The sequence below is a fragment of the Protopterus annectens genome, chromosome 12.part0, assembly GCF_019279795.1.
Source record: "Protopterus annectens isolate FY-2018-M chromosome 12.part0, PAN1.0, whole genome shotgun sequence".
NCBI lineage: Eukaryota > Metazoa > Chordata > Ceratodontiformes > Protopteridae > Protopterus > Protopterus annectens.
The window spans coordinates 349,272,877-349,287,756 of record NC_056746.1 but is presented as its reverse complement, the minus strand read 5'-3'; the positions used below and the strand labels follow the sequence as shown (position 1 = coordinate 349,287,756).

The 14,880-nt window shown below is 40.6% G+C and overlaps 1 protein-coding gene across 4 annotated transcripts in view; it reads right to left on the bottom strand.

Moving 5' to 3' along the window:
- Window positions 1–14,880, bottom strand: part of LOC122816558 (katanin interacting protein) — a 3,576,055-nt gene that overhangs the window by 290,450 nt on the left and 3,270,725 nt on the right. For 3 of the 4 annotated variants that reach the window (XM_044089419.1, XM_044089421.1, XM_044089420.1), the window contains one exon: window positions 1,293–1,453. The exons of the other annotated variant lie outside the window; for it this stretch is intronic. In XM_044089419.1, coding sequence (XP_043945354.1) covers window positions 1,293–1,453 — 161 coding nt within the window. The remainder of the gene's footprint in view (window positions 1–1,292; window positions 1,454–14,880) is intronic. 4 annotated transcript variants of the gene reach the window in all.

Below are 14,880 nucleotides of genomic sequence, written 5' to 3'. Positions count from 1 at the left end.
AAATGCATTAATTGTTTATACGATACTCAATACTGTATAGACTTCTTAGGGGAGACTTATGTCTGCCTTACAGAGCAATCTCCGACCCAAATCTAATGAATTTGCTGCACATCTGTAAATCAAATGGGACTAGAGCTACCTGTTCCAGGGATCTAAATATGGCCTGTACCTTGAATAGGATGTCTTGGAGGGACAGATTTGTCTCCCAGTGACTGTCGCCAATTCATGTGAAGCAGCGCACCTCTATGACACTGTTCAAAAGTAACCTGGGCACCGTAAATTCATACCGGGGATGGTGTTCACAACCCTCCTGGACATGAGCAGTCATTACTAAATGCAATCTTGGGTAATGACTAGAGTATCTATGGTATTACACTGGGATGAAACAGCTTGGCTTGAAATAACCTCTAGGTTGATAGCCTAATAACCTCCTATGATCCTATTGTGGTTTGCTTGTTCAAGTTTTTCAATTAACCTACTGATTGATGAATTTTCTGAGGGGTGGAGTTTTATCAACACTATTTAAACTTGCTGTTTATGTTGTGTATCTTTTAACTCTGAAGAAGCCCTGTTCACATTTTGGGATGAAAGCGCTCAGTTGTGGATTATTAAACATGTTTTTGGTTTAATCTGTGGTCGGTGGTGATTTCTTCATATTATATAAAGGATTTCCTTTGAGTTTGTTTATTGTGGTGACGAGACATGCTCCTGGTTTTTGTTCTTCAAGTTTTTATCGGCTCCTTGTTTGAAGATAAAAGAGAGGTTAAGATTTAAAAAATGGAAGGCTTGCAGAGAGCTATTTAGAAAGAAAATATGAGCAAATAAAGATCACTTAGCTGTAAGCACTGAGAAAGTGAATCCAGTTACTTAGGTGTCAAACTAAATCATTGAGATACATGGAAGACCGATGCATCATGGAAACAGGGGAAGAGCTTGAGCATTTTGGGGCAGCTGTAATTGCCAGGTCAGATCTGCCTGATGACAAATATCCCACAAGTTAAACTGGATGGATGGGATAAAGTAAGATCTTTCTGTTTTCTAAGACTGGTGTCTCTACTGCTTTGATGGCCCACTATATAGTATGCAGAGCAGCATGTAAGCATAACAAGGCCAGGGATGGAGCAAAGCCATTTAAATCCAATGTTACTGTAAAGCAAACTATTACAAAAAAAGGTCTTATAGGGTGTCAGCTCTTTATTCCTTACAATGTTTGAATAACATGTTAAGACTTTAAGAAGTAATATATGTAGTTAAATGTTTAAGTGATGTTTCCATGCAGCAAACTAACTCACCTGATAACTGTATTTTTCTCCCTGTAAACTATTTTTTCATCTTCGGTGAACAGAATGGTATGGTAAGGAACCACAGGATCACAGGTAGGTAGGATGCCACAAGACACATGATTCACCATATCAAGTATTCCATTGTAAACTAGTAAGTCATCTACAAGAAGCTAGATAACAGGGAAAAAAGTAGGTAAAAAGTCTTTTGTCATCTGCTTAATAATTTTTATGTGCACTTTCCATTTTCATTAACTGCTAGTTTTAAAAAAAAGCTATAGGACTACAATTTTAACTAATAATCCAGGAAACAATACAGTAGCATCTTGGCAAAGCAGAACGTAAAATTTTAATATTCAACTCAGATCAAAATCTTTGCAGGATGACAAATCACAAAGACATGTCTCTGGAGTGTTTCTCCGTGGGCCTCAGCTGAAAATTGGCTTCATTCCAAGCTGGACTTTCCCGATTAACAAATGTTAAATAAATAAATAAAATCTGTGAACTGCCTCCTGTCAAATGTAGAGACAGATTGCACACCTGAAAGGAGTGTATTCTTCCCTTTTATGTTCTACATAAATACTGAGTTGTTTGCTCTGAGCTGCACTAGTCTTTTTTTTTTTCATCACCAAGCAGCTGACCATTAGCTGCCACCAGCTTCTCTCCTATTCACTGTGTTAATCAAACCTGCCTTAGCCTTACCTGGACTCAATCTGATCTATATCTGGGGTCAGTGAAGAGACTGAGGATGCTAGAGCAGCTTCATTCATTGCTGCCAGGAAATGTGCCCTAACCTCCAAGCTACCCATGACAACCCTGCAAGCCCCACAATTACTACCTTCAGGAGGTGCACTCTTGCTTTCACACATGGGCGACCTCCTGACAAAGCAGCACACCACTTCTGCAGCACTGGGCTTTCCAGGTACTTTCTGCTGCTGCAGTGAGCCTAGACTGCCTCCCTGCCCAAAGATGTGTCAGTCACCACTGGCCACATATGCACATCCTCACCGTGGAACGTCCAACCCCCATGCTGCACAAGTTGTTTAGGTCACAGTAAGGGCTTTATTACTCTGTGCTATGGGGCTGCTGAGCACTGCTACTCTTAGTGTAAGAAGGAAATCAAAGGTTTTTAGACCCAGAAAGACTGCTTTTAACTGTTAAAATTTATATGTAATTATTTTTTGAGACAGTATTTCATTAACTGAACCATCCTCAAAATAAGACACAAATGAATAACATGAAGCACTTGATGTCATTACTAGGGAACTGCTCAAAAAAGGGCTGGAATAATCACATAACTGTTGTACTGAAAATTGTCTCTGGCTACATGCAAAAAAGTGCAGCAAAGTAGCATCTGGCAAAAAAAAAAAAAAAGCGGTTCCCAACTCTTATATTATCTGTGGTACTCTTTAAGAGACCTCTTAAAAGACCTGCGTACTTATACGGACAACTCTCCATCATTCAATTATGTTTTTACCATAGTCAGAAAATCCTTCTATGTAGCCTAGCTAATTTCCAAGGGAATCATTTCAAGATCCAAATAAGTCATCTTAATACTGTGCTTACTCTTTCCTTACTAGACTTGTGTTTGAATAGAATGCCATTTTTGCTATATACAAATCCAAACGTATTGTTCAACTGGAAAGGACCTAAAGATTTTCAGCCAAAACAAAATTTAAATAAACAAATAAACACCTTAACTTTAACTCTTTGGTAGCTTACCAGCTGCTTCGAGGTGACATGTGTCTCGCTTTTCAAATGATGAAAGACCCAATCCTATTTGATCTCCTACTTCTTCATAAAACTAGTGGTTCTACAAACACTCATACTAAGAACCTAAATTTACACCAACAAATGAGCCTCACTGGAGGAATAGGTGCCTACCTCAATATATTCCCTGCCTATGGAATAAGTTACCACTAAAGGTCAGACAAAGTATTATTGTCTAACTTTTAATGCTAATCTTGATGATGGGATTGGAAGACATAGATTTACAACATGATTATCATGGATGGCCCTGCTTGACTTGGGAAGTGGATTATCATGGATGACTCTGCTTGATTTGGGAAGCAGGCACTATTAAATATTCAAAAGAGTGGCAAGAACTTTAATTTGCGTCTACTAGATCTTTTATGTCTTAGTGATCATTTGTCTAATTTTGTTTCTATGTATGCCATATGTATGGAAAAGTGGAAGAATTTAACTAATGCTAAATACATGACAGGAGAGATTTTGGTTTCTACATGTTGAAGATTCTTATTTTCACCTGGAAATTGAAGACAACGATGCCATGTGAATTCTTACTACAGGAATTGTTAATATACAGGAGACCATGTATCCTGGAGTCTTGAATTGCTGCCTTGCAATAGACCCCATTTAATTTCTAAACTGTACCACAAAGGCTGTAATCCCTAATAGTCTGCTCTCAGTAAGACACATTTCTCTTCTAGAGTGCACAAACAAGTCCTCAGGAAGATAGTTCTTTGAGATGGGATTAGATAAAACTTTGGTAATTTTGTGTCAATGTTGAAACTGATAAATAAAAATAAAACACATCTAATCCAGCAAAAAATTGTCTGAGGAGTCTACCTCCAAATTACAATAATCCATGTAAGGATAAACATGGATCCAGTGGTCATTAGCAGAGTAAACACTAGGGAGATGTGAACTGTACTTCAGAGCTAAGGCTATGCCAGTGGGAAAGGCACAATTTGAAAATATTCATTACTCATTTTGAATTTTAGACAATTTCTGTGGAAGGGTCTTATGAAAATGTGATGGTAGGGACAGCATTTAAAAATTATAGCCCAGACTCCATCAGTTTGAAATAATTAGCCAACAGCTCAGTGCAGACGTTTCAAGCATTAATGGTGAGGATGTCTGCTTGCATAGACAGGGAGGTATTTAGCTGCTTCAGTGGCATATGGGGATAAAGTACTGACTACATCCCAAGTATCCCAGGTTCAATTAGAAGCTCAGGTCTTTGACAGACAGGCAGGAGGGATGGGTGTTACCATCCCTGTTGGGTGGTTCTGTAGCGTCACCTGCGACAGTCCCCCGTGGATATTAGGGATGTCACTCTAGAAGCCATATGCCAAATAAGGGAATAGGGTGGAGACAAGGCTAAGCTTCCTCAGAGGCATGGCGATATGCTGCACATCCCCACTGCATGCTTAACCCCCCCCCCCAGTCATATTAACTGGATGTTACATGCTAATAGCTGTCATCCTAATCATACATTAGCTTCCATTCCTTATGGAGAATTGCTAAGAATAAAATGATTGTGTAGTGACGGAAACGAAGCACGCAATGAAGCTAGAAAAGTTGCAGCTTTGTTTGTAAATAGGGGCTACAGCCCGGAAGAAATGTTGAGAAGTTATGTTAAAATTTATGATAATATAGGAGTTAGGACTCCAAAACCATACAGGGAGAATATAAGAAATGATAACAACAAAAAAGAGACATCAAATAATTCTTTGTTTTTTTGTTTCTAACTATACCCTTTTTTCGGGTAGATTTAATGAATTAGTTAGAGGGTACTGGAAACAAGTGAAGAAAGACGTTCCTTCACTTTCTCAAATAGAATTGAGAATTCCGTTCCAAAGAGGACGGAATTTAAAAGATTTCTTAGTTCATAGCAGATATTCTAAACCTAAACAAAGAGTTATGAAAAGTCTGACAGAATTAGGAACTTCCCCGTGTGGAAAATGTTCCATTTGTCAGTACATTACAACTAGTTTTGACAAAATAGAAGGAAAAAAATTTGAGACTCAGGGTACTTATACTTGTATAAGCAGAGGGATAATTTATGCTATAGGTTGTTCGTGTAGAAAATATTATATAGGTGAAACTAAGAGGAGTTTAGGTGAAAGGATAAAGGAACACATAAGAGATATTAAGAAGAATAAGATTATAAGTCCCATAGCGGAACATTTTAATAGGGTACATTTGGGAGATGTTAAGAATTTGAAGGTAACAGTTTTGGAACAAGTCTCACAACAGTATGGAAATGTAGAAATGTTGAAACATTTACGAAGAAAAAAAGAATCTATTTTTATTATAAAATATAATACCTTACAACCAAATGGTTTGAATAAGGAATGTAATTGGCAAAGCTTTGTTTAATGTTGTTTTAACTTTAAGAAAAGTATGAGTTTAATTTTAGTAAATTGAATGTAATTGATTAATTGATGGAGGCAAAATGATGTTAACATATAAAATGAGAGGTTTTAGTAGAAGAAGTTTTTACTCTGTAAAGGCTGACTATGGCCGAGGCGCTAAGAGAATTTTACAGTGGCATTAAATAACGTTTGGTGAACGGAAGAACATTTTACTGGTCTTTTTTCTTTGTTGTGTGATTTTAAGGATCTGTTTTGGTGGTTTTACAAGGTATTTAGCTGCTTCAGTGGCATACGGGGATAAAGTACTGACTACATCCCAAGTATCCCAGGTTCAATTAGAAGCTCAGGTGTCTGACAGGCAGGAGGGATGGGTCTTACCATCCCTGTTGGGTGGTTCTGTAGCATCACCTGCGACAGTCCCACGTGGATATTAGGGATGTCACTCTAGGAGCCATATGCCAAATAAGAGAATAGGGTGGGGACAAGGCTAAGCTTCCTCAGAGGCAAGGCGATATGCTGCACATCCCCACTGCATGCTTAACCCCCCCCCCGGTCATACTACAGGGAACCAAGGGGGTGGGGAGTAACAGGGTAGTGCATAAAATAAGGAACCCCCTTCTACAGATCATGAATGGACAGACTCCCAGAACACCCTTAAGTTCCACATCAGCCCCAGATTTACTGAAGATAGTCCAGAGGAGTAAATGAGGTGGCTAGCAGACCCAGAGATGGATGTGAGGCACTAGGTTGGGATCTTTGAGGTGATGAAGGAGGGAGAAAAAAATCTTCAAAAAACAAACTCTTAGGTTAGTATTCATAGTTAATAACTCTGCAATACAAACTGACTTGCATCAATGATCTGATCTGCATTGCAGTGCTATGAACAGATTCACAGTAATCCAAATTCCTAAAGGTCAACATCTTATTCCCCGTGAATCTGTATGACTATGAATTGCTTTGCTGTATACCTGGAAAGCTGCATAGTAAAGCAGCTACCATCTGTGTTACAGCACAGGTATTCCTTTATTCTTCAGCTATATTTCTACAGCTCATTTGCATTAACTTGTTTATGTCTTTCGGCTTTTCCCGGTTAGGGGTTGCCACAGCGGAACTCCGGTCCGCTAATGATTGGCAGTAGAGTTTTACATGCTGGCTTGCCGGGCCTAATGCATAACCTTCAACGAAGGAACGCCCATTCATGCATGTCGCCACACATAAGACGCTCTAACTGAGAATCGAACGGGCAACATCTAACTTTGAGGCGACAACGCTACCACAGCACCACCACCGCAGGTTGACATTTTATGTACACACAAATGAAAACCACACAATGACTGTATATTATGCATCTGATATTAATCTTCCTTTTTTTGTCCCCCACTGATAGCTGACAATTAGCTATCCCAACTCTGGGAGCCAACAACTTTGTATTTTGCAGTTAGGTCCCTAACTTCACCTCTGGTGGTTGACATGATCATATGCCTCATGGGAGGGGTAATCTTTGCCCTCCCCTGGTGTGTGTGTGTGTGTGTGTGTGTGTGTGTGTGTGTGTGTGTACGCTCCCACATGCATATGTCTATGAGGATGAGCTTCACTGCCTTGAATAGCCATGTCTCCTTGTTCTATGGCTATTTTTGTCATGGAAATCTGTACTTGCAAAGGAACCATTTAGTTCACCAAAAACACCACTTCCCTCTCTCCAGGATGGATAAGCCAGTATAAGCCTCTCAATTCCATCTTCCTCTGCAAAATTCTTCTAGTACACTGGCATTAGTCAAACTGGGTTTGTCTGAGTAATTTTTTAGGTGTTCATCCTTGTACATCACAGGACCACGCCTTAATTTTTTAAATAATTTAATATAGACAACACTATCAAGTAATCAGTCGAATAATCCAGTAAAGGTTAAACAGTAGCAAGAAAAAAATCAGAAAACTGCTGCAATAACTTTTATAAATATTTACATTAAATTTGAAACATGACAGTCAACTATACATTATAATCCAAGTTGCACATTAATTAACCCTTACACCAGTTACAACAGACATTCAATTTTACTGCTTAACATTGGCTTAAATCTGTTCATTAACTATTTATAAAGGGCTAGATATTAGTGTACAACATTACGTCAATTTAAACTCCTAACCTCCCTTTAAAAACTGTCAAGAAACTAAATGCCTGGCCCATTGTTTAGAGACAGCTTCATGCTGGCCTCATCATTCTTCATACTAATTTCGTAATTTGTAAACATCAATACATTTTAATATAATTCTGTTAACAATTATTCCATACATGGTACCATTGGTCCCTAATGTCACTAATAAACTATCTTCACATAAACATCTTACAAGTATTGCATAATTATTGTAATATTTTCCATTGCATGATCATCATGATTGTCACTGCTGAAGTGACACCCCAACCCCATGTGCCATAATGGGAAAAGGGGTTTTGGATGGAAGAAAGGATTGTCATATTTCCCTTTATCACATTAGTAAGCAATTAGACTAAAACATCAGCCTATCATTTGCTAATCTACAAAAATGCTGCATGACACTTATAAAATTCCTACCTTTTTGCCTAATCTTCCTTAAGCAATAAGTTACCATTCTCTGCCATGACTGGGGCATAGTATACTGCTAATGGTGTTATGTTATGCTACAGTGGGGACAGGAGAACAATTACATCACTGCTGTGTGGTTATGCTAGCAGGTTAGTCTGCATCACAGGGAAGAGAGGGATGGGCAGCATGTTGTTACTGGACAAAAGTGCATTTTTGTAGGGGTTTTAAACAGTTTTTGCTGCTGCTGCTGATGCTCTGCTATTTAATGCTGAAAAACAAATCAGTATACTGTAGCCCTCCTGTACTGTTAGAATATCTACTGTGATGCAGTATTTACTAACTGCAAAAGATTTTGATAGGCACTACATGTCAGTCCTACTCCATGAGGTAAGGTGCTACCCATCATCTATATGTCCCCTATTTAATAATGCCTCATAAATGTCACCATCAGCAGAAAATAAAAGTATCACATCTGTTGAATTATCATTTGTGACACAGGCAAACTTAAATTTATATAAAAGTAATCGAACCATATTAACAAGTTCACATTTAGCTTGTCTGCATATATCAACTGGACACAAGCTGATTTAAGTATACTTTTCTCTGCACTTATTTAAGATTTGATTCAGTAAATATTGTGCGTCTTTGATTCAGTAAATATTGTGTGTCTCTGTCTATCTGCAGTTATCCCCCCCCCCCATTTCCTGTTGTGGTGTTAATTTTGGTGGCTTTGGAATTGCCCGCCCCTGCTGTAAATCTGTTTTTGCACACTCCTCCTGGACCCATCTCATTTGCTCACTCAACTGAGTACAGTGAGATCATATTTTGATTTCAGATATTCCTACCAGACCCATCTCCTCTGCTGTGTATAGAGAGAGCACTTGGGAAGGACAATTCCCTATAGTATCTTAATCTGCTCTGTTTCCTCCCTCTACAAAAAAAAAATCCACTTCATCTGCTTTACTGTATCTGTGTTTCTTCCTACTTTATTACATTATTTTGCTTTTGCCTCTTCTTAAAAGTACTCAACTGAATTTATTCTGCTGCTTTTATTACTGCTTGTTAGTAGCCTGATTAAATTGTAACTGCTATTCTAAGGCCTTTGGTTTAAGCACTTGGGCTTCAAACAGTTGTTTTACATTAAGAAGGTTTGTGGTCTGCACTGTTGTGGCAGGACAGGTAGCATACATCCTTCTAAGTATGGAACTGCTGATTGAAGGCTCAGTGTCTGTTATTCATAGGTTCATAGGTTTATACTAGGCTATCTGCCCCTAAGGCATTTATAAGCCTAGCCCAAATTTTTGTGGCTTACACCACCCCTTATATGAAAAAATACTGTGCCCATTAGTTTGTTGTGCCTCTGTCCAGCAGTGACACAGAGATGATTCCCGGGGTAAACCTACGATCTTCCATCCACAGGTCAAGATTTCTCTTGAACAGAGCCAGCGAGGTGCTCTGCCTCACATGGACCGGGATTTTATTCCACAGCATTGGGAGTCTCTGAGTGATAAATCTATCCCTCCAGCACATCCTATTTATATCCGTGCTAAGGTTTAAGTCGCTAAAACTATTAAAATTCTAAAAGTGTATTAGTTCTGGGTTAAGCACTTGGGCTTCAGGCCAGTTACTTTACATTAAGAAGGTTTGTGGTATGCACTCTTGTGGGAGGAGAGGCTAGATTCTGCCCTTCTGAGCTGTGAATTTCTTGTTAAAGGCTTATTGTGCATGCTTACTTGAACTGTTTCTTTATGAAATCGGTACACCTTGTTTGCTGTAGCATTGGCTAGATTCAGGCCTGCTGGATCTAGCTTTGTTTGTATAACTTGTGCACTGATCCAGGCCGTCTTTTTTGGAGAAGGTTTCTCTGCACCCTAGTGGGAGGAGTCTGCAGTTAGAACTTGTCTGACTGCAGACTGCTGGAACAGGGCTCAGTTTTGAGCTTTTTAACTGGTTAATTGGGTAAAGTGTTGTTTTGATTGTATCTGCCCTATTTTCTGGAAAAAATATATATACTTGTTTCCCACCTTTCTGATCTAGTATAGTCCAGTTTTCAGGTCACTGCTGAATCCAGGGCTGTGTTACACATTTCTGTGTTGCCCATACCTTACTTGAATAGAAGGAAGTTTCATTGTTCACCTGTGAGAGAGGGGAGCTTTGAGCAGCCTATCTGTCTCTGGAGGAGTGGTTTCAGCCCAGAAGTTAGTTGTTTATTGACCATTTTGGGATAACTTCTATCTCTTTCACTTCCCTCCTATAAAAAACGCATTTGCGCGGTTTTGCGCACCGGGCAGTGCCGGCTAGCTAGAGTTAAACTATTCTCGGCTCCACGAAGTCTACTCTTTAATTTTTCCTTTGGAACTAGACAAACCTTCAACTTTAGCACTTAAAATCATTCATTTCACAGTCAAGCACTTGCTTAAAACTCATAGCAAGCACTAATTAACCCTAGCACTAGACCCCCCTATACTGTCCAGAAGGACAAGGCTCTCTATTCGTCCCCACCAGCCAAACAGCTTATTCTACCAATTCAGGCATGCCCAAAGGGCAGTTTCCGGTGTACTCTCCAGTCCAACTGGTGAATCTGGGCATTTTGAGGCAATAGTACAACTGCCTCATGTACACAGACAACCCTCTCCTCCTACCACCAAACACTAATATATGTGAGAGATGCAATTATACAGCCAAACTGGAGGCAAAGCTCTCTCAACCCAAGACTGGAACTGACAGTCAAGAGGAGAAGGGTAATACCTGCAACACACCACCAGTCTCACATAGACCTAATAAACCAACACCAGCAAATAACACACATGAATACATGAAAACATACTCGGAGGCTCTAATAAAAATCTGCAAAAGCAACAGAGACCTCCAAAGCAGACATCCAAGCAACCTCCACACCCATTACCAACCATGAAACACATACTTCACATAATCAGTGAGCCACGCAATCACAGCCCTTAAGGCAAAATAACATACCCAACACACTAGTAATAGGCGACTCTATAGTCAGGCACACTGATGTCCCACTAACGAGGCACTCATGTCACTCCAGAACAAGTACAAATATGACTCTGTCATTGTCCATGTTGGTGTGAATGACCTCAGACGTACCTCCCTGGACTAGATGAAGACAGACAAGGAAGAGCTCTCTGATCATGTAGCCCAGGCCGGTATGACCCTGACCCTGAGTAGTATCCTGCCCTCACCAAGAATGATGCCACAGTATAAAGAAAAAATTATCAATTTCAACAATTGGCTAAGTTTCTGGTGTCATTCAAAGGGGATCCAGTATCTGTCCACCTGAGATGACATGCTCGACAAGCCACGTTGCTTCGCAAGAGATGGCTTGCACCTGTCACCCTTAGGCTTTTGAATTCTGGCCAAGGCTCTTGCCGCCCACATAGTCCCTTTTTTAGGCAAGGCTCAAAAGACAAACCCACCACCATAAATAGCACAAGTAATCAAAAACTGAGGGTAATGCTACTCAACGCCAGAAGTCTAAACCTCAAAATGCACACACTCGAGGCACTCCTCAGTATGGAGAACACTGACATCTGTGCAGTAACAGAAACCTGGTTTAAGGCTCCTGAGAGCACCCCAGCACTACTAGGCTATAACTCATACCATACCTTTCGGCCACAGAACAAGGACTGAAACACAAAAGGCGGGGGTGTACCCATATTCATCAAGGATACCCACACCTCCAGGTTAGTGGCGCAGCACAATGCATCAGAGATCATCCATGTACAACTAACAACAGGCAAAACTGCAATCCAAATTGTAGCTTGCTACAAATCACCAACCAGGACCCCCATTCCGCATTTCTGGAGACACTGGTAAATTTGAAGGTCCTACCAAACACCCGAATACTGGGTGATTTCAATTACTCAAACATAAACTGGGAGAACTACTCAAGTACTAACTCCCTTGCCCAACGCTTCCTAGAATTTATAAACTCGAATGCCCTGGGTCAACTGGTCAACACCCCCACCAAAGGGAACATATTGGACCTGGTCATCACCAACATGGGTGACCGGTATTCCACACCGGAGGTCAACCCCTCGCTGGTAAGATCAGACCATAGACTAATCACTCTGGATATCCACATTCTGCCCCCAACCCCAATCAAGGAAACCACTGTGAAAAACTTTTCAAAAGCAAACTTTATGTTACTTAAAACTGAAGTGGAAAGGTCCACAGCCCCCATGCTAAAGGACAATGCTGTCCAAGCTGCTGAAACCTTTACAAAGGCACTCTAAGAGCATCTGCAGGAATGCATGGATCGTGCTATTCCAAGTAAAACCAAGACCCACTCCTCCAAGAAAAGGAACCAGTCTGGTGGACCCCTGCCATAAACAAGCTATACAACAGAAGGAGAAATCTAGTACAGAAAAGAGTAAAATCCCAAGAAGGAAAGACATCCCTGGTCAGTATCAGCAAGAAACTACTATCCCTCATTAAATCATCCAAGGCTAGTTTCGAAAGAAAAATTGCCAATGACTCCAAAGATAACCACAAAGTGTTCTTTAGCTATGTCAAGAACCTAAGTGGAAACTCTCAGATCTTCTCTAAGTTAGTGTAAAATGGCACAAAATACACTGAACCGACTGATATTGCCAACATTCTGGCAGACAGGTTTAGTGCAAACTTCACCCCCCTCTCACCCCCTAAAGGGCCCATAACCATACCAGAAGAATGTAGGGCCCCATCAACCACCAACACACAGGTTAAAACAGCCCTATCCAAAGCCAAAAACACAGCTTCAATGGGACCAGACCGTGTCCCAGGCTATGACTTACAAGAGCTTCAAAATGAACTAACCCCTCACTTAAACACCCTGTTCAAACTCAGCCTCTCTACAGACTACGTATCCACAGAGTGGCGCACAGCAACAGTTATCCCACTCCACAAAGGTGGAGCCACAATGGATCCTGGGAACTATCACCCTGTAAGCCTGACTAGCCTGGTCTGCAAGGCTATGGAGTGCATCATCATGGAACTCATTAACAGAGACATTGGGAACCTCCAAACCTTGGACCCTACCCAGTTTGGCTTTGTTAAGGGCAGATCATGCCTCCTAAACCTGGTGGACTTCTTTGAGACAGTTACCAAGGCATTAGACGAGGGAAAGGAGGTCCACACCGCCTACCTAGACCTCGCAAAGGCTTTTGACACCATTCCCCATTCTAGTATTATAGACAAGCTCACCAGCTTGAACATAAACCCCTTCGTCACGAGATGGGTTGCCAACTGGCTCATGGATAGAACCCACACAGTGAGAGTTGCAGGCTCTACGTCCGACTCAAAAATGGTTACAAGTGGCATCCCCCAGGGCTCAGTCCTAGGACCCTTCCTGTTCGGTATATACTTCTCAGAGGTACAGGCAATTATAGGAGGACTATGGCTGACCAAGTTTGCAGACGACTGCAAACTAGGGGCCATATTTGATTCACTGGCTGATACAGACACCCTCTAGAAGGGTCTCACTGAGACGGATACCTGGTGTCAAAATCATGGCCTCAAGCTAAAAGTGCATAGTCATCCCCTTTGGAAAAAATAAAGTATCCGTGAACTACCACATAGGTGGTAGTCCCCTAAATACAGAAAATGTAATAAGGGATCTGGGGACCCAAGTAGATAGTAATCTCTCCTTTGATAATCATATTGCCAAGGTGGTTAGAAAATCCTTCTATGTGACCCACCTAATCACAAAAGGGTTCGCATCTAGAACAAAAGAGGTTATTGTGCCTCTCTACACATCACTCATTAGACCCATCATAGAATACAATGCCCCATTTGGGATGTACCTTACAAGACACCTGCAACAGCTGGAAAGACCACAAAAGTACCTCACCAAGAGGATTACTAGCCTCAAACAGATGCCCTATGCAGCCCGACTCAAGAAACTCGGTTGCATACCGCTTACTCAGAAGTGATCTCTGCCTGACATACAAGACCATGTCCAACCCAGAGTTGATGGACATGCTCCACCTAAAAAAAAAAAAACAAATCCAGGAGAGCCACATGCTCTAGAGATATAAACCTCACCACAACAATAAATGGGACATGCTGGAGGGATAGATTCCTGTCCCAGAAACTTTCCATGCTTTGGAACAGGATTCCAATATACATCAGGCAGAGCCCCTCACTAACACTCTACAAGAGAAACCTTGACGGGTGGATGGGAAACAGAAAATTTACCCAGAGGATCACTGCAGTGGCTCTGCTGGACAGTGACACAGGGAACTAATGACTCTGTTGGACAGAGGCACAGGGAACTAATCTAAGGGGGTGGCGAAAGCCAACACATTTTGGCTAGGTTTATAAATTATCTTGGGCAGATAGCCTAATACTTACCTATGAACCTACATATCCTGTAATCAAAGTACCATTACATAAATTGTTCAATTCCTGGCTTCTTCTAAGCCTCATTCATCCCCCAAAACATTTTTTCTGCACATATTGTTCCCACAAGTTCCATTTTTTCTATGTAATTTACTCCTACCTTTTTTTTTAAAGATCCTACTTCCTGTTCTTTTATTTCTATTACAATATTCACTCCTTCAAGTATAGTTTGTTTAGATTTTGATTTCCATTTCCTACTAATTGCTTTTTTGGTAGCCACCACAATTAAACTTAACAAAGCCTTACTATATCTAGGCAATTCAGATCCTGTCATAACTCTCAATCCCTTAGTGGAAGAAATCTGGACAAAGGTAAAAGTAATGGGGAGACAAAGCCCCAAAAATAGGGACAGATTTTAAATATCGCTCTTATAAGTTTAGAAGTTTGCTAGAATAACGTGTTTTGCATTAGCATGCATTTTCTGAAGGATATGAACTATGAAATTAAAAGTTATGTACTTACCATAACTAGGTATCCATTTTTCATTCTTCCTCAACTTATGGGTTCGGATCC